This window comes from Lagopus muta, chromosome 12 (genome assembly GCF_023343835.1).
Source record: "Lagopus muta isolate bLagMut1 chromosome 12, bLagMut1 primary, whole genome shotgun sequence".
NCBI classification, from domain to species: domain Eukaryota; kingdom Metazoa; phylum Chordata; class Aves; order Galliformes; family Phasianidae; genus Lagopus; species Lagopus muta.
This window is the reverse complement of record NC_064444.1, coordinates 17,690,629-17,714,308: the sequence shown is the minus strand read 5'-3', so window position 1 is coordinate 17,714,308 and position 23,680 is coordinate 17,690,629. Positions and strand designations below refer to the sequence as shown.

General features: G+C 57.7%; 4 protein-coding genes across 5 annotated transcripts; 2 read left to right on the top strand and 2 right to left on the bottom strand.

The window, feature by feature from the left end:
- Nucleotides 1-248: 248 nt before the first annotated feature.
- On the top strand, nucleotides 249-3,340 carry LOC125699501 (C-type lectin domain family 18 member A-like). The gene is given in 11 exon segments (XM_048959085.1): nucleotides 249-473; nucleotides 476-856; nucleotides 928-1,025; nucleotides 1,340-1,461; nucleotides 1,543-1,650; nucleotides 2,168-2,260; nucleotides 2,332-2,438; nucleotides 2,551-2,680; nucleotides 2,912-3,008; nucleotides 3,083-3,174; nucleotides 3,251-3,340. Coding segments are annotated over 11 exon segments (1,491 nt in total). The 3' UTR covers nucleotides 3,289-3,340.
- A 486-nt stretch (nucleotides 3,341-3,826) lies between these two features.
- LOC125699504 (RNA-binding Raly-like protein) lies at nucleotides 3,827-7,686 on the top strand. Of its 2 annotated transcripts, XM_048959089.1 has the most exons (7): nucleotides 3,827-3,915; nucleotides 4,995-5,073; nucleotides 6,024-6,074; nucleotides 6,181-6,329; nucleotides 6,412-6,525; nucleotides 6,638-6,783; nucleotides 6,860-7,686. In XM_048959089.1, exons 1-7 carry the CDS (start codon nucleotides 3,882-3,884, stop codon nucleotides 6,896-6,898), a joined length of 612 nt encoding a protein of 203 aa, XP_048815046.1. In that variant the 5' UTR covers nucleotides 3,827-3,881; the 3' UTR covers nucleotides 6,899-7,686. The 2 variants fall into 2 exon arrangements, with proteins under 2 accessions (XP_048815046.1, XP_048815047.1); XM_048959090.1 differs by lacking the exons at nucleotides 3,827-3,915; nucleotides 4,995-5,073 and adding an exon at nucleotides 5,099-5,240.
- Nucleotides 7,687-7,760: 74 nt separating this feature from the next.
- On the bottom strand, nucleotides 7,761-9,426 carry EXOSC6 (exosome component 6). Its single transcript, XM_048959088.1, has one exon. It carries the CDS (start codon nucleotides 9,317-9,319, stop codon nucleotides 8,486-8,488), a length of 834 nt encoding a protein of 277 aa, XP_048815045.1. The 5' UTR covers nucleotides 9,320-9,426; the 3' UTR covers nucleotides 7,761-8,485.
- Nucleotides 9,427-9,531: 105 nt separating this feature from the next.
- AARS1 (alanyl-tRNA synthetase 1) lies at nucleotides 9,532-22,284 on the bottom strand. Its single transcript, XM_048959078.1, has 21 exons — nucleotides 22,196-22,284; nucleotides 21,781-21,969; nucleotides 20,621-20,809; nucleotides 19,799-19,944; nucleotides 18,822-19,013; nucleotides 18,464-18,608; nucleotides 17,640-17,785; nucleotides 16,928-17,036; nucleotides 16,690-16,840; nucleotides 15,932-16,056; nucleotides 15,567-15,711; nucleotides 15,048-15,226; nucleotides 14,490-14,603; nucleotides 13,631-13,837; nucleotides 12,668-12,852; nucleotides 12,227-12,335; nucleotides 11,885-11,998; nucleotides 11,420-11,539; nucleotides 10,913-10,999; nucleotides 10,022-10,135; nucleotides 9,532-9,791 (listed from the first exon to the last, which is right to left on the bottom strand). Exons 2-21 carry the CDS (start codon nucleotides 21,922-21,924, stop codon nucleotides 9,606-9,608), a joined length of 2,907 nt encoding a protein of 968 aa, XP_048815035.1. The 5' UTR covers nucleotides 21,925-21,969; nucleotides 22,196-22,284; the 3' UTR covers nucleotides 9,532-9,605.
- Nucleotides 22,285-23,680: the final 1,396 nt, after the last annotated feature.

Genomic DNA, 23,680 nt, shown 5'->3' with positions numbered 1-23,680 from the left:
ACGGGCAGGGTCACCAACCACTAGACCAGGATGACCACTAGTCCTGTCCTTGTGGTCCCCAGACAACTTTCAATTGTCCCCAGTCATCTTTTTGTGGTCCCCATTTGTCCCCCTGATGGTCAGACGTCCTAGTGGTCCACAGTTATCTCCTGATGATTGCCCAATGTTCTTCCTGGTGGTCCCCAATCATCTCCTTGTGGTCCCCAGTCATTCCCTGGTAGTCCCCACTCATCCTCTACTGCTCAGTCATGTCCTAGTGGTCCTCAGTCAACTCTCAGTTGTCCCAAATCATCTTCTCGTGGTCTCCTGGTGGTCAACCGTGTCCTGACGGTCCCCAAACATCTCCTGGTGGTTCTCAATCATCTCCTTGTGATCCCCAGTCATCCCCTGGTCTCCAGGTACATCCGAGTGGTCCCCAGTCATCTGCCAATGACTCTGGTGGTCACCCAACATTCCCTGCTCATCTATTATAGTAGTCCCTGGTGGGGGACTACAGATGTTCCCAAACATCTCCTGGTCACCCAACATCCCTTGGTGGCCCCCACTCAATTCCTGGAGTCCTCAGGCATCCCCTGGGTGCCTCCACGATCTCCCGTTGCCCACCAGTGCCCCCAGCCCGGTGTCCCAGCAGGAGTGGAGCGAGGAGCTGGCACAGCTGGCGGTAGCGCGGGTGGCAGGCTGCCTGGAGGGCCCCGCTCCTCTGCCAGCCTCACAGCTTGGCTGGAGCGAGGCCTTGCTGCCGGTGGGTGCCGGGGGCTTCATCGAGCTGCTGGAGCGCTGGTTCGCCGAGGGCCGACGCTACGACTATGGAGCGGCACGCTGTGCTGGTAATGCCACCTGCCGCCATTACACCCAGGTGGGATGGGGACCGGGGGGAGCAGGTGGGGGGCAGGAGGTGGCAGAGGGTGATGGTGTGCTGTCCCATAGCTGGTGTGGGCCACTGCACGGCGGCTGGGCTGCGGCAGGCAGCTGTGTGCCGGGAGCCGGGGCCGCAGCCAGGCCTTTGCCTGCGCCTACTCACCTGGGTAAGGGGGCGTGGCCGACTGGAGGGGGCGTGGCTTTGTCTACGAGTGGGCGGGGCTCAGCCAATGGCCGTGGCTTTGTGCCGAGTGGGCGGGGGGTTGCGATGAGTGGGCGTGGCTTTGTGCTATGAGCGCGTGGGTTCGGCCAATGGGCGTGGGTTCGTGTCACGAGTGGGCGTGGCTCCACCGGGTGGGTGGGGCTCAGCCGAAAGGGCGGGGTCTATTCCCCAGAAGGGGCGGGGCTTATGCTGAGTAGGCGTGCCCACCCCACTGCGGGCACTGAGCTGGGGGTGCCTCCCATCTCCCTCCCTGGGCAGGGGGAACTGGGAACTGGCCGGAGCCCCCATCGCCCCCTACCAGCATGGGCCCTGGTGCTCACTGTGCACCGCCGGCCTCTCAGGCTGCTTCAAGTCCTGGGACCACGGCGGTGGGCTCTGCGGTAAGTCCCTGCAACCCTCAACCCCTCGGCCCAGCCCTGCAGCCCCCTGATGGCCACGTGCCCCTCCATGTGTTTGCCCAGAGGTCCCCAGGAACCCATGTCGCATGAGCTGCAGGAACGGTGCACACCTCAATGTCAGCAGCTGCCAGTGTGCCTGTGCCCCCGGCTACACCGGGCGCTTCTGCCAAGGTGAGCGGTGCCCACAGTGCCCACGGAGGACAAAGAACAAGCTGGATGCAGGCAGCGCAGGGCCTGAGTGGCCACACAAACCAGATCACTGTGTGTGTGGGGTGAGTGCAGTGCATAGGAGTGAGTGATGCACGTCTGTGCATGATCGATGCTGTCCATCCATGCACGGTGTGGAGCATCCATGTGCAAGCTCAATGCAGTGCACGCATGCTTGGTGCAGCCCATGCATGTGCAAAGTCAGTGCAGTGCATGCCCATGAGTGGTTGCCGCTGTGCATGCACAAGCAGAGTTGGTGCTACGTGAGATTGGTCACTGCAGTGCACGCATGTGCGTGGCTGGTGCTGTGCATTTGTGAGCAATATTGGTCAGTGTGTGCATGGTCAGTGCAGCACCTGCATTTGCCTGCTTTGTGCATGGTGCATGTGCACGGCTGGGCTGCTCAGTGTGGTGCTGTGGGAAGGGGCACGGCTTCAGGGCTGGCTGCCCTGCACAGCCTAATTCCCTGCTTCTTTGGCAGTGCGGTGCAGCGTGCGGTGCCTCCACGGGAAGTTCCGGCAGGAGGAGTGCTCCTGCCTCTGTGATGCTGGCTATGGCGGTGCTGAGTGCGGCAGTGAGTGGGGGCTGTGCCTGCTGGGGGGTCCCTTTGCCCCAGCACCCACCTGTGCCCCCCTGTGCCCACAGCCAGGGTCCCATTCCCTTTCCATGCCTGCGATGTGAGGATCGACGGTGACTGCTTCACCGTTTCCCCCGAGGCTGACACGTACTATGGGGCCAAAGCCAAGTGCCAGGTGAGCTGGGCCCTCCCAGAACACCTGAAACCCCATAGCTGAGTCCAGGGGTTTCAGCTGGAGAGCAGAGGAGAGATTTGAGCTGCTTGCTGACTCCTTGGCTTCCCTCTAGGAGAAAGGGGCCATGCTGGCTCAGATCAGGAACCAGAAGGTGCAGGATATCCTGGCCTTCTACCTCAGCCACCTGGAGAGCAGCAACAGGGTGATGGACAACGACTTTGACACCTGTAACTTCTGGATTGGTGAGTCCTGTGTGCTGCTGAGGGGTGGTGCGGTGTCAGGGTGCTGGTGGACATCCCACACCCTGAATGGAAATTACACTGCCCTAGAGGACATCCCATCTCTCTAACGAACATCCCAGTCATGGTCATCTCAACCTCCCGGTGGACATCCCACCCCCCGTGATGAATATCCAACCCTTCTGATGCACATCCCACCCCACTAATGGACACCTCACCCCTCTGGCTCTCCAGGTCTCACCTACAAGACATCCAAGGCTTCGTTCCGCTGGGACACAGGAGATCCTTCTGCCTTCACCAGCTTTGCTTTTGGGCAGCCAGACAACCAGGGGTAGGTGCCCAGCTCCCACGGGAGATGTGATGACCTCTATGGCACTGCCCCTGTCCCCCTCCTCTCCCACACAGATTTGGGAACTGTGTGGAGATGCAGGCAGCAGCTGCTTTCAACTGGAACGACCAACGCTGCAAGACCCGAAACCGCTACATCTGCCAGTTCGGTGAGCGCGTGGCCACAGCCCTCGGGTCCCCCATGTGCACAGCATGCAGGAGTACCCTGACATGCTTCCCATGCAGCCCAGGAGCACATCTCCCGATGGCAGCGGGCCCCCTGAGCAGGTATCTCCAGGCTGTGGGACAGATGTGGCACTGGGACCGGCAGAGAAGGGCGTGCGCTGTGTGCCAGCATCCCAAAGCTGCTCCTTGCCTTCCTCTGTCACCACCTGTGACAGCTGTTGGGGAGGGGAGATGCCCGGCCTGGGGGCGTCCAGGTGAGCTGCCAAGGGGACTTCTGGGTGACACAGACCTCGGCACGGCTCGGGGTGAGGGCTGGGCACTGCAGCTTCCTCGTGGCCGGGATAATAAAGCCCCCTCTCCGTTTGGAAGAGCCACTCGTCCTCTTTTCTTTTCTCCCACCTGGGTCCTTCACCACCTGGATCCTGAGACCTCCAGCTCCAATAGATGAATTCAGGAGGAATTTTTCCTCCCCCAGATCCGGACACTCTGAGCTTTCCCTGCTTGGGAAACCGAGGCACGGGGCTGTCCCCGCGCACCCCGAACGCACGCATCGCTGGGGCCGCTCGCTCCCCCCGGCGGCGCGGTGGTTCGGGCCGTTCCCCCTGTCGGATCGGCGGCCGCGTGGTACGGCCCGGGGAGGTGCGCTCGGGTCGGGGCCGCTCGGGCCGGGACCGGGGCTGAGGACGGAGCCATGAGCGCTCTGAGCGGTCGGGACGGGTGGAGGTGTGAGTACGGGGATGGGAGCGCGGGCACCGGGATGGGGATGTGGGAAATGGGCATCCGCAGCTGGGCTGTCCTCCGGTACCGGGATGCTCCCGTGTTGTCCTCCGCAGGGCAGGGTACCGGGATGTCCCCACCAACCCCCAAACCACAGATGTCCTCCCCTACGGAGGTGCTTCCCTGCTATCTGTTCCTCCCCAGCAGACAGATTTCCTCCAGGTTCGGGATGTCCATTCGTCCCAGTGCTCAGATGCTTTCTATGTCCTGCTCCCCACCTCCCGTCCCTCCCCTGGATGGGGATGCTCTCCAGCACTGGGATGACCCCACACCATCAACCCCAGGACAGGGATGTCCTCCAGCTCTGGGATGCTCCCCTGTGCCCATTGCTCCCCAAAACAGGGATATCCTCTGCTACTGGGACATCACCATTATCACCCAGTACAGGGACATCCTCCCAGTACCAGGATGCTCCCAGGACATGGATGTCCCCTCCAGTACTGAGATACCTGGTTCAGGGCAGGAGCCCCAGCACGGGGCTGGTGTCCTAGGGGTGGTGGAGCCCAGCTGACCCTGGTCTTCTGCCCCCGAGGATGGTCCCACTGCTGTGTCACATGAGAGCAAGTGTCTACAAGCTCCCTTTGCGATGCCCTCATGTGGCTCCATGACAGGCATTGAGCTGCTGGGGGATGCTGGGGACGTGGGGCAGGTGGGGGCACACTGGAAAGCAAGCAGTGCAGCAAGCCCTATGGGAGCCATCTGCAAGCAGAAGGAATCATCTGTGGGACATCCAGGCATGGTTGGGACACCTGTGGAAAACTGGGCAGGGTGATGATAGTTGGGACACCCACGGGACAGGCAGGATGGTAAGGTTGGTTGGGACAAGCCACCATGGGCACGGTGACGATGATGGGAAGAGAGCAGCGGGCAATTTGCAGAAAGACACCCATTTCTGGGAGCAGCGAAGCACATCTGGAGCACCTCTGAGCTGGAGCTCCTTCAGCAAGGACAGGAGCCGTCTGCTGGGGTTCCTGGTGGTGAGTTTGGGTTTTTCCATCGCTCACGGCCCTGCTCTTTCTCCCTGCAGATCTGGACATGGCCAGGGAGGCAAAGCCGAGCCGGGTCAGGTTGGGCCAAAAGAGGCCATACAGCAGCAGCCTGTACCCGTGAGTGCCAGTGCATGGGCAACTTGTGCATCTGTGGGTCCCCGTGAGCAGCTCCTGGGGGGTCCCGTCTGAGCCCCAAACCCACCTCACTGAAGGGTTTGGAGGCTTCTTCTATGATTCCATGATTCTTCTACCCCTAAGAAGAGCTCCATGGTTTTTACAATGAGGTACCTTAGCGGACAGCCTGAGGGCACGGCACCCCTGCAGCACCACATAGGGATGGAGCCAGCAGCAGCAGCAGGACGGGTCCCCATCCCTGGAGCAGGTCCCACCCCTGGGGCAGCTCCCCATCCCTGGCTCTTGGGGTTCCCCTGTTCGTGCTGGGTACTGCACGTATGGCACGTGGCCAAGAGGTGATGGCTTCAATTGTGCCGGGGGGAGAGGTTCAGGTTGGGCATTGGGAACAATTCCTTCTTGGAATGAACGCTGGCAAAGCTGCCCAGGGAGGTGGGGGAGCCCCCGTCCCTGGGGGTGTCCCAGAGCTGAGGGGATGTGGCACTGAGGGACGTGGGCAGTGGGCACAGTGGGGGTGGGCTGGGGTCGACCTTGGGGATTTTAGTGATCTTCTCCAACCTTTACGAGTGTGTGATTCTGTGACCCAGAGTCAGCGCCGGGCTCCGTCTCGTTAGAGAGCTTCTGGATGGAATTAATTGCTCTGCCCGTTGCCATGGCACTGGGGCCGTGCAGGGATGCGGTGCTGGCAGGGCAGGGACCGTGGTCCCAGTGGCCACCAGAATGCAGCAGCCATTGCCCATCCCATGGGATGCTCTGTGGAGCAGCTCTGGGTCGCGCTGCCAAGCAGCAGCAGCGCATGGCGAGGCGGTGACCGTGCTCCAAACACAAACCCTCATCTCAGAGCCTTCTGCAGGGATGGGGACGTGTGGCAGGAAGGTGTCCCTGCCCCGCAGTGCTGCACGTGCTGACTTGTTGTCCTCCATCCCCTCCTGCAGCAGCACCTGCGACCTGGACTACAACCTCTACAGGGATGACTTCCCATACCGGTGCGTACGGGGCAATGACACGAGGGTCCTGGTATCCCCGTCCCCCACTTCCGCCCCTGAGAAGCCCCCTTAGAGCGAGTTTTTGTGCTGTTTTGTGCCCCTGCAGGGTGTATGAGTACCAGAAGATCCCACCCCTCATTAACCGCATCCCCGTCAAGGCCAGGAGAACGCACGCAAGAGCAGGAGGCACAAGCAGCCCCAGCCCCCAGCACGGGGCGCGGAGCAGCGCCAGCTCCACGGGGACACGGACGAAACGTGAGTGGGACGTGGTGGCCCCAGGTACCTGCAGGGTGCTGGGTGCTGATCCCATGGGATGCTGAGGGCTCCGCTCCCGCAGTGAGAGCCGAGGAGCTGCATTCCATCAAGGGGGAGCTGAGCCAGATCAAGGAGCGGGTGGACAGCCTGCTGGAGAGCCTGGAGCGCATGGACCAGCGCAGGGAGCGGCTCTCGGGTGAGGGATGCTGCCATGCACGGCACGTCCAAACCCCACGGAGACATTCCCCATTCCCTCATCTGCTCTGCGTGTTCCGCATGGGCACCCTGAGCCCCTACTGTCCCTGCAGGGTGCAAGGAGAGTGAGAAGAAGAAGGCAGAGGTGGGCTCGGCATCACCCCCGCTGGGTGCGAGCTCACGGGGCAAGGAGGGCAGCAGAGGGGATGGGCGCAACACAGACAGCACTGAGGAGAGCACAGACACGGAGGAGATGATGGTAAGGCGATGGCCGGCTGCTGCCAGGGCTTTGCAGGGATCAGGCTCTGGATGCAGCCCAGGATTTCCCTTTCCAGATGAAGGCCCACACCTCGGACCATGAGGGGAGCCAGTAGTGGGGATGCCGGAGCCCCGCAGCTCCTGCCCCATCTCTGCATCCCTTTGGAGGCTCCCGGCAGGTGCCAGGCTGCTGCCCAGTTCTTCCTGCACTCATATTCCCACCACCAGTGCCAGCAGCCCCGTGCCCTGCGTTGGCCAGCCGTGGTGACAGAAGTCTTTGTGTTTGAGTGCCCGTTGTTTTTTTTTTATCCCTCTTGTTTTGCTATGTAAAGAGAGAGAGTGGAGAGTGGGAGGGCAGAAGCTCCACACCCTGAAGGATCGTTAGCCCAGAGCTGAGATCTGTGGTGTCCCCGATCCTCCCCAGTGGGTAAAGCATCCCACTGACCCAGGGTTCACACCCAAGCCCTCCATCCCCTGAGCACAACACAGGCCAGATGAGCTCCCCATGCACAACAAAGCCTCCTGGGCAGCGGTGAGGACACAGATGGCCACACCGATACCAGCAGCATGGGGCACCCGGTGGTGTGGCATGGAGCCCAGCCCCCCATCACCAGTGGGTTTCTCTTAACGGTGTCCCTAAGGGCTCCCATTCTTTGCCACCATAGCGGGGATCCCCCCCGGCCACCTCTGCCTGGGGAATTGGTGCCTCCATCCCTCTCCCTACATGTCTGTGCCCCCCGTTTTGAGGTTGTCCTCTTCTTACTGGTAGGAAGTTGTTCTGTATTTCTCATTTGCTCCGGCAAAAGAGTGCATTGTGCTGGAAAGGAAAAAAAACCAACCATTTGTATTTCTTTCCTCTGGTTATTCGGCTTCAGGTGTACCCCCAGTGCTGATGTCTGAATGGGGGCACAGCAGGGTCAGCCCCCAGCTCCACCCCGGAGCTTTGTGGGGATGTCAGCAGGCAGAACTCACCAGGAAAAAAAACAAAACAGAACAATTTTATTGTACAAACCCAAAACAACACAACACAACCTGTCCTCCCGCCCTGGAGTGCCGTAGGCAGCAGTCAATGAGGCACAAGGAGCCAGGATGTGGTGGGGGGGGATGTCTTGGTGTCTCTGGCAGCACCAGGTTGGGTCTGAGGTCTCTGCTGGTACTGAGGGTGGTTTGAGGAGGCCCCAAGGGTCTCTGCTGGCAGCAGGGGCAGCTCTGGGGGTCTGTGGTGGCATTGAAAGCAGTCCAGGGGGGTCTCTGTCGGTCTCAGGTAAGCCTCTCAGATGGCACCGGGGGCAGCTTGGTGGGTCTCGATGGCAGTCCTGGGGGGCTCCAATGGTGTGAGGGGTGGCTCAGGTAAGGCCTTGGGGGTCTCTGGCAACACCAAGAGCAGCTCCAGAGGTCACTGATGGCGCCGAGGGTGGCTCCAGGGGGGCGGCGATGGCACCAGCAGCGGCTCTGGGGGCTCTGGTTGCATCAGGGGTGGCTCGAGATCATCGACGACATCAAGAGCAGCTCCGGGGGTCCCTGCTGGCACTTCTGGGGCGTCTTTGGCAGCGCGAGGAGCGGCTCACACAAACCCACGGGGCTCAGCGTCACCGTGCGCTGTTCACGGGGTCTCCGGTGGCACCAAGGGCGGCTCCCGGGGGACTCCGGCACCACCACGTCCGCCCCCGGCCGCGTTCCAGAGCTCCCCGAGGCCCCGCACCTCACGCCCCGTCCCGGCGCCGCGCGGCGCGCAGCAGGCAGTGCCGCAGCACGGGGTAAAGGCGCTGGCAGCCCTCCACGCCCAGCCGCAGCGCCGCCGCCCAGCCCTCGGGCTCCCCCCCGCGGCCGCCGCCCAGCACCGCCGACACCTGGTTGAGGGCGGGCAACAGCGCCACCGTCAGGCGGGCGGCGGAACCGCGCTCCTCGGCCTCCCCGGGCTGCAGCAGCCACGGCCCCGCCGCGGAAGCGTCGCGGTCGCCGGGCGGCGGGCGGCACAGCGCGCAGCCCACGGCCAAATCGTACATCTCCACCCCCGCGTCGGCCAACGCGAGGGACGCGGCGCTGACGGCGGCGGCCAGGGCCGAGCCGCCGTCCTGCAGCAGCAACGCGCTGACGACCAGCCTCGCTCTCGGGTACCGGGACAGCCGCACCGCCGGCTCCAACGCCTCCCGCAGCGCCGCCGCCGCTTCCCGCTCCGCCTCCCGCTCCGCCGCCCCCCCGGGTCTGGGCCGGGCCCCGCGGGCGCAGAAAGGAGCCCGGCGGAAATCGCACAGCAGCCGCCCCGCTCCCACCGCCCCCCCCGGCTCGGCCGCCTCCCGCGGTCCCCAGGCGGCGCACAGCACCTTCGTGCCGCCGCTCAGCTCCACGTACGCGGAGCCTTCCGCCTGGCTCAGCAGCCCCGCGCGGGCGAACAGCGGCCGAAGCGCGCAGGGATCCCGCGGCGCCGCTCCGCTCTCCTCGTCCTCCTCTCCTCCTCCGTCGCGGGGCTGCGCCGCCCAAAGCTCCGGCGGCCGCGAGTCCTCCGGGCCGTGCAGGCGGCGGTGATCCAGCGGCATGGCGGGGGAAGCGGGCGCGGAGGGAGGAGGAGCCCCGGCCGCTCCGCTCCGCCCTCGGCCGGCCCCCCCCCCGGGCAGCTCCGCAGCGCCGGCGTTCGTTGAGCGGCCGAGGGGGGGAAGGAAGAGCGGCCGGCGGTGCCACAGCCGTCCAGGGAGGGACAGCGCAGCGCCGATGGCCAGGCTGGATGAGCTTAGCGCCCCTTCGGACCCGATTGATTCTATGATTTATTGGAGGCGGGGCTCATACAGCAAAGCAGGGGGAAGGAGAGGGGACGTGGCGTTCCAGTCAGTTTTTCAGCTCCCCCAGGTGCAGCCTGGCAAAGTCCGTGGCCAGGCGGAGAGCCTCCTGCAGGCAGCCCACGTTCTTTCCTGTGGCTTGTGCTGAGATGTCCTTCCCTCCACCTTTGCCATCCATCAGAGCAGAGACCTCCTGCACCCACTGGTTGGCCTTCAGGCCCTTCTGCGCTGTCTCCTGGAGAGGAAAAGGGAAAAAAGGAGCTCGACCTCCTCGGTGGCAGCGAGGGATGCTCTTTCAATACACAGCTCCTGAGCCCCAGCTCTCCCCCCTCCCCTCCTGCTCCATCCCCTGGCAGCACCACGGTACCACAAAGCTGTGGCTCTCATCCACCACGGCGACGTGGTCGCATTGTATGAGACTCATCTTTCTGCCACTGAGAAAGGCACAGCAGCACCCACACTGACCTGGGGCACCTGGCACAGGCAGGTGATCCTGCCCGCTTCGTTATCCACAGCAAAGAGCATGGTGGCAGTCTGGGGGGAGTGAGTCTTGAAGAGCTTCAGCGATTCGTTCAGGGCCTGCAGGAGGAACAAGGCACAGTGGTTCACCTTCCACCACTCCAGCCCAGCTGAGAGCATCACAGAGATGGGGACAGCCATGGAGGAGTATGAAACAGCACCAGATCAAGCTCCCAGAGTGGCAGTTTAAATAGGGCATTACAGCGTGGCTGTTCCAACATTTAAGCCCTGCACTTTGTTGTCATGACTCCTTTGGGACGAGTCTCACCTGGAATCCAATGCCACTTCCATAGAGGAAATTCTCCCCACACAGAATCACAGAATGGCCAGGGTTGGAAGGGACCTTGAGGATCACAAAGCTCCAACCCCCTGCTGCATGCAGGGCCACCAACCTCCATGTTTAATGCTAAACCAGGCTGCCCAGGGCCCCATCCAACCTGGCCTTGAACGCCTCCAGGGATGGACGGGGCATCACAGCCTCTCTGGGCACCTCCAGCACCTCACCACTCTCATAGCAAAGAACTTCCCCCTGACATCCAACCTCAATCTTCCTCCCTCAACTTCAAACCATTTCCTCTTGTCCTGCTGTTTCTGCCCTTTCAAAGAGTTGACCAGGTTTGGAAGCTCAGGGAATGGTTCAGACCCACCCACCCATGCAAACCCATTTGTTAGTCCAGGAGCTGGGACACATGGCACACTACAGACATGTTCTCTCTCTTCCTCATGTCCTCCTCAGAGCTGGCAGCTGGCCTAATGCCTCTGTAACACAGCACTGTCTCCAAGAGCAAACAGAGCCCCCCCAAGTTGCCCTTCAGGCACAATCAGACCTTCCCATACCTTTGCTGAGGCCCCATTTTCCATTTCCATGATGACTAGTGGCTGGTTAGGGTGACTCTCAATGACTTGCTTTGTCTTTTCCAGTACCTGAGGACAAACAGCACTGTTCAGGTGTCTGCACAATACACATGGATACAAGAACCACCCAGACCAGAGTTCCCTGCAGGCAGAGGCCCCTCAAGTGTCCCAGCACAAACCCACAGCCCAGCCTCAGGCAGTCCCACACTGCAGTGCTAGGAAAAAAAAGCCAACCACACACTCAGAGGAGGGTATGCATTCTGCAAGGCAGCAACAGTGATGTGCGTGGTTCCTCTTCCAGAAAAATCCAATGGGATCCAAAGGAAGACCCAGGCACCAGCCTTACCCTGCACCCAGCTTCAGAAGCATCCCATCTTGCAAGGAGCAAAGCACAGAAGGAGCCACAGCTCAGCTCCCTTCTGCAGTGTGCAAAACTGGAGCTCCCCAGCAGCCCTCCCATGCTGTCTTTTACCCCCAGCCAGGGCTCACTCGTTTCTGGATGTCAGCTTTGCTTGCACGGTCCAGGTCATCCATAACCTTCTTCAGTGCTTTAACAGCTTCTCTCAGCTCATCTTTCTGCCACTGTGGGATGACAGCAGTGGCCAGCATCTGCAAAACGGGACAAGGGAGGGTTAAAGGTGTGGGTGCCCATGGCAGAAGGCAGGGCATGGTGCACTGCATTCATGAACCTCAAAGTGATTGAGCTCCCCTGTCTCACTATCCAGCAAGCTCAGGTGGGAGCTGCAAACCCAAAGAATACAGGGCTGAGACCTCTGTTGAGCTTGTGTCCTACAACAGTGTTGGCACAAGACTTAAATTCACCAATTAACCCCACGAGAGTAACCAAGACAAAGAGGACCCAGAGGAGGAGACAGAGAAGCAGGAAACAGCCTGGGCTTCATAAATAACTCCCAGTACCAGCAAGTAAGGTCCCAGTGCTGCTGCCACCCTCACCTCACTGAGGTCTGTGATCTCCTTCTGCACATCCTTGTTGGGAGCTGTCTGGACCTTCACCTTGGCATCCAGGGCTGACAGCAATTTCTTGAGGCTCTCTACCTTCCTGAGGGCCTGGCAGAACACAGTTTGAGTCACGTCACGCAGGGGGAGCTACCAGGCCACCCCCAAAAGAAGCATCAGGAAGGCAGCAGCACCAGGCACAGAGCTCAGTAACCCCCAGGAAAGCAGCAGAGCCAATGCAGGCAGTGCTTGCCCAGAGCCACATTCTGGCTGCACCCTCCCTTGCCAGAAGGACTGCCAAGATCCTCCCAGAAGAGAACAACTCCTGCCTGCCCTTACCTTCCGAGCTTCAGCCCCAGTGACTGCCACTATCCTCCGGATGCCTTTAGCAATGGCTTCTTCTGAAACAATCACAAAGGGCCCAGCATGGCCAGAGTTCTGCAGGTGCCTTAAGAAAGAACCCAGAAAGAGACCCACAACAAGAGAGAGTTAGCAGACCAGTCCGCTTCTCATCTCAGCAGGATTCAGCATGGAAACCAGGAAGCCACCCTGCCAGGGAGAAGTAGCAAGGGACAGACAGAAAACCCAGCCTTGCCACTAAGAGCTTAAGAGGGAAGGGTGGCAAGCACCAGTGCTGTCAGACACTGCGTGGGGGCAGCGACAGCACGCAGGCAGTCTCCTCGCCCAGCACACAACCACATCACAGCCCTCAGAAGCTCAGGCTTCACAGGGACTGCTTTCCCCCCCCTGCCACCTTCCCTGGTCTCTCCAGATACTCACGTCCCTCCGCAGAACTCGATGGAAGTGATGGAGCCTGCAGGGCCGGAGGGGTCGGCCAGCAGCTCCTCCACAGGGATGCCAATAGAGACCACACGGACAGGATCGGGGTAGGTCTCATCAAAAACTGCCCGCAGCCCTTGGATCGCTTTGGCTGCTGCGAGAGGGCAGTCCCTGGCATACACAGTCTGCAGAGCAAAGGAAAAGCATGCAGGTGAGAGCTGGTCCGGTTAGATGCGACCGAGGGCCTGTGCTTCCATCCTGACTTCCTCTGAAAGATCCTAAATGGGATCTAAATGCTCCACCTGACCTGGGGTTGGTTGAGCTGCAGGGATCCCGGTGTAACTGACAGATCTTCTGAACTGCTCTGCTAAGCTTCTTGGCAGCTGCAGACAGTGTGACACTAGCACAGGCAAGGAACCATTCCAAGCTGGACAGGGCTTGGAAGGAAGGAACAGATGAACATACATGGAATTTTCCCCACTCAAAACCCCCTGAAGCAATGCAAATCTGCACAGTGCAGCACCAGCAGCTCAGAAGCACCAGGCCACACTTCCAGCATCCCAGGCCATCCAAAAACTTCACTTACAGTATCTTTTTCACAAGCATACATATACCAGCCAAACCCAAGGATTAAAGAGACAGGGAGATGGTCCCTCCACAAAAGGTTGGTGGCAAGAGGTGATGACCAAGGAATGAGTTTTCCTCTCTGTCCTCACACAATGGGGAAATGGCAACATAAGCAGCTCTTATCCACGTTACACCTCACACACAGCTCAGCTCCAAGGAGGGGTGTGCAGATTAAGAATGGGATTCAAGCCAGACTCCTACTGAAAGCTGGTGCCTCAGCTGTCCACCAAGCCCAGTTCAGACAGTGCAGTGCACAGATCCACCAGGAAAAGGGCAGGATTCTTCCTGCAGGATGGGGCCAGCAAACTAGCTGACCCCTCCAGCTGAGCAACCCACCTTTGCCTCCTCGATCATCTGGTTGGCGATGCCTTCAACTTTCTTGATCTCCTGTGTGGACAAGGCTCCCTTGGCTGTGAAGTCAAACCTCAGCCTGTCTGGTGCCACCAGCGACCCTCTCTGGTCTGCTTCTCCCAGCACTGAGCGCAGGGCGAAGTTGAGGATGTGGGTGGCTGTGTGGTTGCTCATGACCGGTCTCCGCCTGGTCTGATGGAGAAAGGCCTTGTTAGATGGGGTCTCACACTGCACAGCCAGGATCACCTCCAGCTGTGGAGGTACAGGCTGATGTGCTGCTTCACCAGAAACAACTTGCTGCCTTGGAGCCTCAGCTACAGGAGCAGGATATTCCCCTCTATGTTTGTACACAGCTTTTCCCTGCCTGTCCCCCTGCCTGGGCTTTTCTGGAGAGAGGCCAGGGATAAAGCAGTATGCCTGTCCCTGCAACACGCCTTCTCTCTTGCTCCAGAGGTGCCTCTAAAGAGAAGGGAAACACATTTTGCAGACTGGGATCCATTCATCAGGCTCAGCCTGCTGGAGCAATGTCTGGAGAAAGGCAGACAGCCCAGGCTCTCCACTGTCATCAGCAACACAGTGGTGCTGCACATGCATTCCATCCCCCTGCTCAGGGCCAAAGGTGTGGTCCTGCTCAGGTCAGCAAAGCCCGGAGTGTGGCTGAGCCAGCAGTGTCATCTGCCTCATGGAAGGGGAAGCCAGATCCCAGAAGGAGAGGCCCTGACTCAGCTTACCTGAACCATGCAGGGGTTCAACCTCCAGGCCTCCAAAGCAGCAGCCACGCTGCTCCACAGGAAGGAGAAAAGGGCCAAGAGACAAAGCCATGTTACACCATGCCTTAACTCACCTCATCGATTGACAGGTGGACCTGGTCTCCCACTTTCAAGCTTCCATACAGAGTCCCTATGTGAAGCACATAACCTCCTCGGACCTGCACATTCTTCACAGTGAATTCAGTTTTCTGTACAAAGAGGGAAACAAACCCAGTAAGGGGAGTGACAGGTTAAGGGAGATGCACTGTCCTGCCCAAAGCCCCGAGCTGCAGCTGGAAAGGTGTAAGTGAGAGCTGGAGTGGTGTGTGGGATATGGGAAAGCAAGATGTCCCGTGCAGAGCTGAAAGAGGTCCCCACCTCAGCTTAAAAGCACAGCCACCCCAGCACCACCACCGCAGGCACCGTGGCACAGCAACAGCCTGATGCTGCAGCAGAGTTCAGTGCAACCTCCCAAGCAAGGAGAACCAACTCCAGCACATCTGTGCCATCCTGCAGCCCAAAAAGGAAACCTGTGCAGGTCCTGACCCAAGACAGGAGATCACTGGTGCTTACTTGGCCTCTTCTCCTCTGCACCTAGCTGCCTAGGCTGCAGGTGAGGCTGAGACTAATGAAAGGCTCTCAGGCAGACTCACATCCTCCCTGCTGTCGTCGTCCTTGACCATGTAGCCCTGGTCATAGATCTGTCCACCCTGCTCAGCATAGAAGCAGGTCCGGTCAAGCACTATCCCACATTCCTGGCCAGTGGACACCTCCTCCACAAACTTCTTCTCCCTGCGGATGGCTTTCACTGTGGCCACAAGGCTCCCAAAATCTGTCACCAAAGACAATAGTGAAGAAGTGAATAGTCAGTGAAACAAGACACTATTTGGGAGCAGAACTTCATTCACAGCAACACCTCCCAGCCAATGCAGGAGCTACAGTTGCAGGGGGTATGGAGGAAGAACTACAGCAGTACTGGATAAGATGATTTTCTTCAGTGTTCTGTCCCTTCCTTGCACAACTATTCCCCTGCACACATTTCCAGTCCCACCCAGGAAAGATGAACCCAGAGGGGACCTCGTTGAGTCAGACGCCCCAGGAAGGCAAAGCAGCTCCTCCCAGGGAGATGTGGGAGGAAAGGATTGGGTGGTTCTGAGGGGGCTCTTTCATACCATAGGTACCACTGGGATCTGAGGTATAACCATATTTCGGCGAGTCATCTGTCACCTCCAGCCCTCGGGCCCTGAGTTCTTCGATGGCGTAGATGTCCAGCATGAGGAGGTCCTCCCCTCCGGCACCCTTGCCCTGGGACTTGAGCTGCCAATGACAAGAACCAAAGCTTAAGAAAACCCAACCGTGGCACTGCTGGATGACAGCTCTGGTCTTGTGCCCTGATCTTTCCCAAAGCTCTTAGGAAAGCTTCCCAAAGTGCTCCAGGCCCCTGGAGAAAGGAGCAGGAACTCACAGCTGCAGATTAAAACAAAAGGAGCCCTCCCTGCCCACTCTCAGACCAGCCACCCCTGGTGCTGTTGTCTACCTGCGCGTTCTTCCGCTCCTCCTCAAAGCCCTCCATGTCCACAACAAGGCCTTTCTCCTCTGCTATCAGCCCAGTGAGATCCACAGGGAAACCGTAAGTGTCATACAGCAGCCAGGCAGTATCACCTGCATGGAAAAAGCAGACAGTTCAGCACTCCTGCTCCACAGACACCGCTCCTCAACGAGCTTTGCATCACAGCAGGACAATGAACAGGTCTGGTTGACACAAGCACCTAAGAGTCTCCTCACTAACAGTCTCCTGGGCACAGAGATCACACTGCCATGTTGTGTCTGTGCAGCTCAGAGACCTGAGCAAGGGAACGCAGGACAAAGAGAGCAGTGATCTGTTGACTCTTCTCTCGTGTCATCAGTGATAGGACCAGAGGGAATGGCTTCAAGCTACGGCAGGGGAGATTCAGGCTGGACTTTAGGAAGTATTACTTTTCAGAAAGGGTGGTCAGGCACTGCAATGGATGCCCAGGGAGGTGGTGGAGTCACCGAGCCTGGGGGTGTTGAAGGAAAGACTGGATGTTGTGTTGAGGGACGTGGTTTAGTGGGAGCTGTTGGGAATGGGTGAACGGTTGGACTGGATGAGCTTTGAGGTCTTTTCCAACCTTGGTGATTCTTTGATTCTCTGACTCCAGCTCTGCCCTCTGCACTTTCCACCAACACCCAATTCCCAGCCCAGCTCGGCCCTCAGGCCCATTTATTCCACGATAAATGACTTTTGGTGCCTCCAAACTGAAGCCACGGCCTCACCAGGGATGGTTTTACTGTCGCCCATGCTCTGGATCTTCCTGTCCAGGATGCGACGTCCTCTGCTGAGCGTTTTCAGGAACTGATCCTCTTCTTCATTGATAATGTCCTTCACCATATCCGGGTCCTTTTTCAGCTCAGGAAAGGCATCTCCCTGCACACCCAAGAGGATTCAGCACGGAGATCTGCACACCTCAGCAGACGACGCCATCAGACGCAGCGGAGCGGGGCAAGAACTTACCAGGGACTGCACCACAACGTCCACCAGCGTGGCAAAGAAGCCCTTGGGGGCACTGAGCTTCTCGTGGGAGTAACGCACGGCTCGGCGCAGGATCCGCCTCAGCACATAGCTAGGAAATACCATCACAGGATGGTTTGGGTTGGAACGGACCTTAAAGATCATCTACTTTCAGCCCCTCTGCCGTAAGCAGGGTTGCCAACCACTGTATCAAGCTGCCCAGGGCCCCACATAACCTGGCCTTGATGTTAGGGATGGGGCATCCACACCATCTGTGGGCAGCCAGTGTCAGGGTCTTGCTGCCCTCTCAGTGATAAAACAGCAGAGCCCCTCAATGCAAGTGTCACACCTCTGATTTGTTCTCAGAGGATGCACCAGGGATCCTGCCCTGTCCTCAGCCCCACGGCTCAGATGTGCTGTGTGCTCAAGTCAGTCTCAAGTCCAGCAGTACCCACAGCACATCCCCTCGGCCCAATTGCTTTTCTGACAGCAGTACTGCACTCAGCAAGCTTTCATGCCTACCAGTCCACAGCAGTCCTCTCTGTAGGAGTCATGAGAATGCTCAGACCTGGCTTTTCAGGTGGACCTTGCCCCAAGGGCTCGAATACACTGAACTAATGCTTTGCTACCCATTGAATTCAGACCTCCCAGAGACACACCAGATCCTGCACTGAACAGAACGGACACAGCAGCCCTGCAGCAGCTCCCTCCTTACCCTCTGCCAGTGTTGTCAGGTCTGCCACCATCAGAGAGGGCCAGTGTGATGGTCCGTGCGTGGTCTGCCAGCACACGGTATGCCATGTCTATGCCATCAGCATCCTCTGCACCAACCTGCCCCATGTATGGCCTGGCACCTGTGCCCTGCATGGGGAGCAGAACGCAGGGATCAGCAGCAGGGCAGAACAACAGGGAAGCACCTCAGAAAGCCAAACTCATCCCACAGGGATGGCACACTCCTCTGGGAAGGAGGGAGTGGGGGAAGACAGAGAGCTCTGCACAGTGCCTGCGTTCTCAGGGCTGAAGGACATCAAGGAGGTAAAGGCAGCTTAATCCACCACTGAGACCAGGACAGAAAGGGGAGGGAGAGACACACATCGTAATGGGAATCAAGAGGGAAAACATCTGTTTTGCACACTGGCTGATAGACTCTGGTCTGACATACATTGCCCAGCCAAGAAACCTTTCAAATTCTACCAGGAGGGAGAGGGTCCCAGCTTCCCTGTTTCAGGGTGTTTCTAGCTGTACCCCAGAGAACACTGCTGTAACAAAGCAATGCCTGCATGTGGTTTGCTAGAAACACCTGGGAACGCTGCACTACTCCTGCCCCTTGTTCTCCTTGGGAAATATCCCCCAAGGCAGTAATTACTGGGCCAGCCAGAGCTCCTACCCTCAGCAAAGTACAAACCCACAGGGCTGGCAGTAACTGGGAAAACAGAGACCTGCAGATACAACCATTCCAACCTGACCTGCCCCACACATCTCCCCAGGGATCCAGGCAATGGATGCAGTGAGATCAGGCTCAGATTCCTCAGTTTGTACCTTCTGGATGGCTTCAAAGTAAGGGAGGAAAAGGTCGGTGTCATAGTTGGACATCTTGTTCTGCAGCACGGAAACCAGTCGTTCCAAACCCATCCCAGTGTCAATGCTTTTCTTGGGAAGAGGTTTCAGGCTCCCATCGGCTTCCCTGCCCAGACACAGAAAGAAAGACAAGCTGTCATAGATGGGGGCAGTGGAGCAAGACCAGAATTCAGCTTGCTACAGCGTCCAAATTGCTGAAGATCTTTGCAGGTATAGGAAGAAGGCCCCAGCAAACAGCAAAGCAGTACAGAAACACCTGGGTTAGAGCACTGGGAACGCAGCCAAGCAGCTGCTGCATTGGGGAGCAGCTCTCGCTCACCTGTTGAACTGTATGAACACCAAATTCCAGATCTCCAGGACATTGGGGTCATCCTGGTTGACCAGGTGTGAAGCATCTCTGTCCCCAATCCGGTCATAGTGGATCTCGCTGCAAGGGCCACAGGGGCCTGTGTCACCCATCTCCCAGAAGTTATCCTTCATATTGCCAGGCAGAATCCTGCTCTCAGCCAGCCTGTAACAAGAGGCTCCTACTGAACAAGAGACTTACAGCAAGGCAGGAGGTCGCCCAACTGTGAGGGAGTCTCAACAGAGAGCTCTCAGCCCACTCCTTCTCTGGATCAGCCTGCCTCTGACAATTCAAGAATCTAACTCTTAAGGTTTAACCTCCCCTCTGAGGAGTACTGGCTGGAAGGCAGACATGGACACAGCACCCCATCAAAGCTGCCACTGAGAACACGGGTGCATCTTTGACATCAACACAAGCAAGAGTAGGACTGGAGAGGACAAGACTGAGTGGGAAACCGAGGGTTAGAGAGGGCTCGAAACAGAATCAGACTGAGGCTGAAGGAGCACATCCCCAAGCAGAGACCAAGGGGAAGGGATGAATGACCTGCTAACATACTTGATCCACTGACTGTGAGTGCTGGGAGGAGAAGAAAAGTGAACAGATCACAACCAGGTTTGCCTGCTTTCCCTGAACAGCATCTTAACTGCTGTCACACAGACAGATCATCGATCTGACACAGCAGGGCACTTCTTATGTTCTTAAGCTCATAAAGGAGATTTTGCAAAGAAAACTCCAGGGCTTGACCTGAGTCTCAGCCTCTTCCATCTAATATCAGTGCTTCCTCGTGGCTTTGCAGCTCTACCACCCTGCAAACATTATTGGGGATGCTTCTGTTCTTCAAAACCTCCTGCTGTAAGCGCTCTGCCTCAGCACACGGCGTCTTTCTCTGATGAAAGGCAGATGGAGGCTGTTCATCAAAACACAAAGCTTTCTCAGTTAAAGGCCCTCACCCCAAATCCAGCCAGATCTGCTTGCACTCCAGGTCTGGCTGCAGTCCTGCAGCCTCATTTCCACCAAAGTAAGTGACGTAGAGTCTCTCTGCAGGGATGCCAAACTCCTTGGTGAGGAGGTCCAGTGCCAGTTTACATGCAAGTTCCTGCAGAAGGAAAGAGGAGCTGAGTACATGAGTGCAAACAGGCCTTCTCTTCAGCATGCAGTTCCTGCTCAGCTGGAGTACTGGCTGACTAGCATCTACCCAGAGTATCATTCAAACATGCAGAAACCTTCCACACACAGTCTCTCCTGGGGTCCTCCTGTACTACCAGCCCTAACTGGACCAGGACAGCTATAAACAATCCAGAGCTTTCAGACCTTTGGCATAAGAAATAAGAAAACCAGTACATGTAGCAAACAAGTCACACAACACACCTTACATAGTTTTGTAGGTGAAATCAAGTTAAAGCCTATAATCCTCAGCAAAAACATAAAAAAGCCTTTGAAATCTGCTGATAATGCTGCATTCTTCATAATCCCTTCACAATATGAATCTCACTCAAGCAAGAAGCTTTTGAATATTGTTATTTTATGACCACAGCTCCAGGACAGCCACTAAAACTTCTACCTGAAGACTTCAAACTGCCATCATTAATACAATGTAATCAGTTTTGTAAACCTTCAGTAATTTATCACAAAATGCTCTGCAGAGCTGGGGGAGCCAAGTGTACCTTAGGAGCCCCTGTGTGCCAGAACAGCCTCCTTCCCCTTGGCAAACACTCCGCTGAGCTCACAGAGATGTGAAACACAGAGATGTGTTTCAGCTCAGCCTGTTTTACCTTGAAATAATCCCCAAAGGACCAGGAGCCCAACATCTCGAAGAAGGTGTGGTGGTAGACATCCTTCCCCACGTCGTCCAGGTCGTTGTGCTTGCCCCCAGCTCGGATGCACTTCTGAGTGTTGGTGGCTCTGCTCAGCTTAGCGAGCGGGTGCGAGGGGTCGATGGTGTTGAGGAAGATGGGTTTGAACTGAGGGCAAAGAAAAAAGAGGAATTGAGGAAAGCACTCAGGGCCTGGTTTTAGATGTTAAAAGCAACGGCAAGGCGTTGAGTATCTTCTGCATCATGGCACTGCCGGCCTGGATGTCTCAGAGACAGCCTTCAGTCTGCTGCATGCGAGGAGGATGCAGCACCCAGCACACGTGGCTGGAGCACAGCAAGCCCCATAACTTCCAAAGGGACTGAAAACAGCCAGATTCCCAATTGCCAAAAAGACGAGGAAAACTCCAGAAAAACCACTCCAGCAGCCAAGCTCCAACTGCTCCCTCGAGATGCTGGTGGTCATTTGTGCCAGCATTCTCTCTGCAACTATTTGCAGTGCTAGCTGTGCTCCAAAGGGTCAAGGAGGGCAGACTGGCAGCGCTCCCATCTCTGCACTGTCAGCCCTGGAGGCACAGAAACCTCCCCTGCCAACTCTGCAATAGCACTCCTGCGGATGCAACAGTCACCTCTTTGTGACCAGAGATGGAGAACACAATGCTAATTTCCCACACAAGCAGCAGAAGGCTCTGCTAGTTACTTGGTGTTTGAGAACACTTCAGGCTGCAAGCAGCCAAATGCAAACCTCATTTCAGTGAAACCAGAGCAATGGGAAACCAGCTCTGCTTGGGGAGCAGGCACTGATGGGTGAAGGGAGAACTGAACCTCCTGCAAGGTGAACTCAAGCACAGCTGGAAAGAAGTCAGCTAAGAAAAGATGGGTAAACGCACTGAGGTTTTAAACTCTGCTTCACAGCACCACAGTTTGAGTTGGAAGAGGCCATTAAAGGCCATCCAGTCCAACCCCACTGCAATGAATGGGGACACCTGCAGTTCACCACGTTGCTCATTTGTTGTTTTACAATCAATGAGCTCTGTTATTTATTAGTAAGGAACCAGCAACTCCAAAGGCTCTGCAAACAGCTCCCTGGTGCAGCTGCAAGGAGCAGAGCCCGGATCCTACCTGGTTCATGCCGGCATTAGCGAACAGCAGCGTGGGGTCATCCAGAGGGATGGTGGAAGAGGAGTGCACGTAGGTGTGCCGGTTCTCCTTGAAGAAGTCAATGAATCGCTGCCGGATCTGGCTCGCTGTCAGCGTGGACTCCATCGCGAGGCTGCGGGTCCGAAGCAGGCAGGACGGAACGGGGCAGGGCTGGTGCAGAGCGAGGGGACGAGCGCAGGCTCTCAGACGCCACTGCCTTCATCACCCCCCACGATACCGGCCCAACCCCAGCATCCTCGAGCCGCCTTCAGGCAGCTTTTCCCCTGGCTCAGCCCCGGCAGGCCGCCAGAGCCAGGCTCCGAGCTCCGGTGTTTCCCTCGACCCCCGCGGCGCTGCCCGACCCCGTGCCCGCGGCCCCCGCCCGACCCCGGCCTACCTCGCCGGGCACCGCCGCCCCTCGCTCCGCACACCCGGCCCGGCCGCCGCAGCACCCGCAAAGCAGGGCGCCGGCCGCCGATTGGCTGCGTGAGCCGTCGCTCAGCGGAAGCCCCGCCCACCAGACGTCTCCCGGCCGAGGGGAAGGACGCGCGCTGGCTGATGCAATGGTAGGACGCGACGGTCACGTGACGCAGGCTGGGCGAAGCCGGGCTGGGAGCCGCCATTTTAAGGGCGCCGCGCTGGGCTGAATGCAGCGGTTGGGGTTTGGCAGCGCTTGGCCGCCCAGGTTCAGCCAGGCGGGGCGCTCAAACTGATAAGCTTTCATTATGCAACACAGCAGTGACCCGACCTGAAGCCACCTTGGCACCCAGTAACTCCACACCACACAGCACGTTTCCCATCCTGAGTCATCGTCTTAAAATGAACCCAAGTGACTGATCAGATGAACTCAGTGCGCGTGTCATGGACGTTCAGTGGATGTTTCACGTGGGTGGCCATAGTCTGCCAGTAAACCAGGATCTGGGAGGGAGCAGGCGACCCGAGCTGAGCAGAGGGCTGTTCTATACCGTATGGCATCACGGTCAGCAATAAAATGTGGGGGAAAGAAGGGCGATGCAGACAACGATCAGATTTTTTGGACTTATCCAGATTAGTTTCGTCTCTTCCCCTCAGCATCTCCTCTGGGCACATTAGAGATCCTCCAGCCCCAGGCTTTGTATTCCCGAGCCATCAGCATGCCTGCACTGCCATCAGCCACTTCCAAAGCTCGCTCGCTGCTTGCCTTCCCCAGCTCTGCTGGCCTGCAGCCATTCCTGGTCCTTCAGCCTTTTGCTGGTGTCAGCTGTCCTCAAGGAACCTGGAAGGAAAAGAGGAAACTCCAGTCTTGTTGGTTCGTGACAGCTCTACTCCAGCTGCTGCTTTGCAGGACAGCAGCAGGAGCAGACAAGCCTGTGCAGTGCAATTGCTTGCATGGGTGATGACACCCTCCATAAAGCCTTTTATGGCTGCTCTGAGTCTAATGCCAACCAAACCCACACCCAGAATGTTTATTCCTCTCTTAGTGGCCACAGACTTCCCACCAAAAGAAGGAGCCATCACTGCTTATCCCTCTCTGCACTCTCTGTCACCTGAAAGCAAACCTTCCAAACTTACAGTGACTCCACCATCTCCCAGCTGCTGGCCCAAGTATTTCTTTAATAAGTGCCAGACTTACAGCTGTCCAGATATGGATGAAGTAGCCAGTTCTGTCCCCTCTGGTTGAGCACCGTGTACATTTGGCCACATCCAGATGCAACAGACTCACCCCAGAGTACATCCCTGTCCAAAATTTCCTCTCCCACTTCAATTCACTTTGCCCCTGTTCTTCAGCTCATCACTTTTTACATGGCAGTTCTTTGTTTTTTTAGCACGTTACTCATTTCTGCCTCCTAAAAATCCGTGTCCCCAGGCTGACTTGGGCTGCAGGAACTTTTGCTTTGTTGCA

What these genes read in the sequence shown, in the direction of transcription:
- AARS1 (XM_048959078.1), bottom strand. Translation starts at nt 21,924, where the DNA reads ATGGAGTCCACGCTGACAGCGAGCCAGATCCGGCAGCGATTCATTGAC. An exon ending in CCTTTGGGGATTATTTCAAG is followed by an intron (nt 19,945 to 20,620) that starts GTAAAACAGGCT and finishes TTCCTTCTGCAG; the next exon opens with GAACTTGCATGTAAACTGGC. An exon ending in AGGAGCGGAAGAACGCGCAG is followed by an intron (nt 15,712 to 15,931) that starts GTAGACAACAGC and finishes TGTCATTGGCAG; the next exon opens with CTCAAGTCCCAGGGCAAGGG.
- LOC125699504 (XM_048959089.1), top strand. Translation starts at nt 3,882, where the DNA reads ATGAGCGCTCTGAGCGGTCGGGACGGGTGGAGGT. An exon ending in CGGTCGGGACGGGTGGAGGT is followed by an intron (nt 3,916 to 4,994) that starts GTGAGTACGGGG and finishes TTCTCCCTGCAG; the next exon opens with ATCTGGACATGGCCAGGGAG. An exon ending in CACGGGGACACGGACGAAAC is followed by an intron (nt 6,330 to 6,411) that starts GTGAGTGGGACG and finishes CCGCTCCCGCAG; the next exon opens with TGAGAGCCGAGGAGCTGCAT.
- EXOSC6 (XM_048959088.1), bottom strand. Translation starts at nt 9,319, where the DNA reads ATGCCGCTGGATCACCGCCGCCTGCACGGCCCGGAGGACTCGCGGCCG.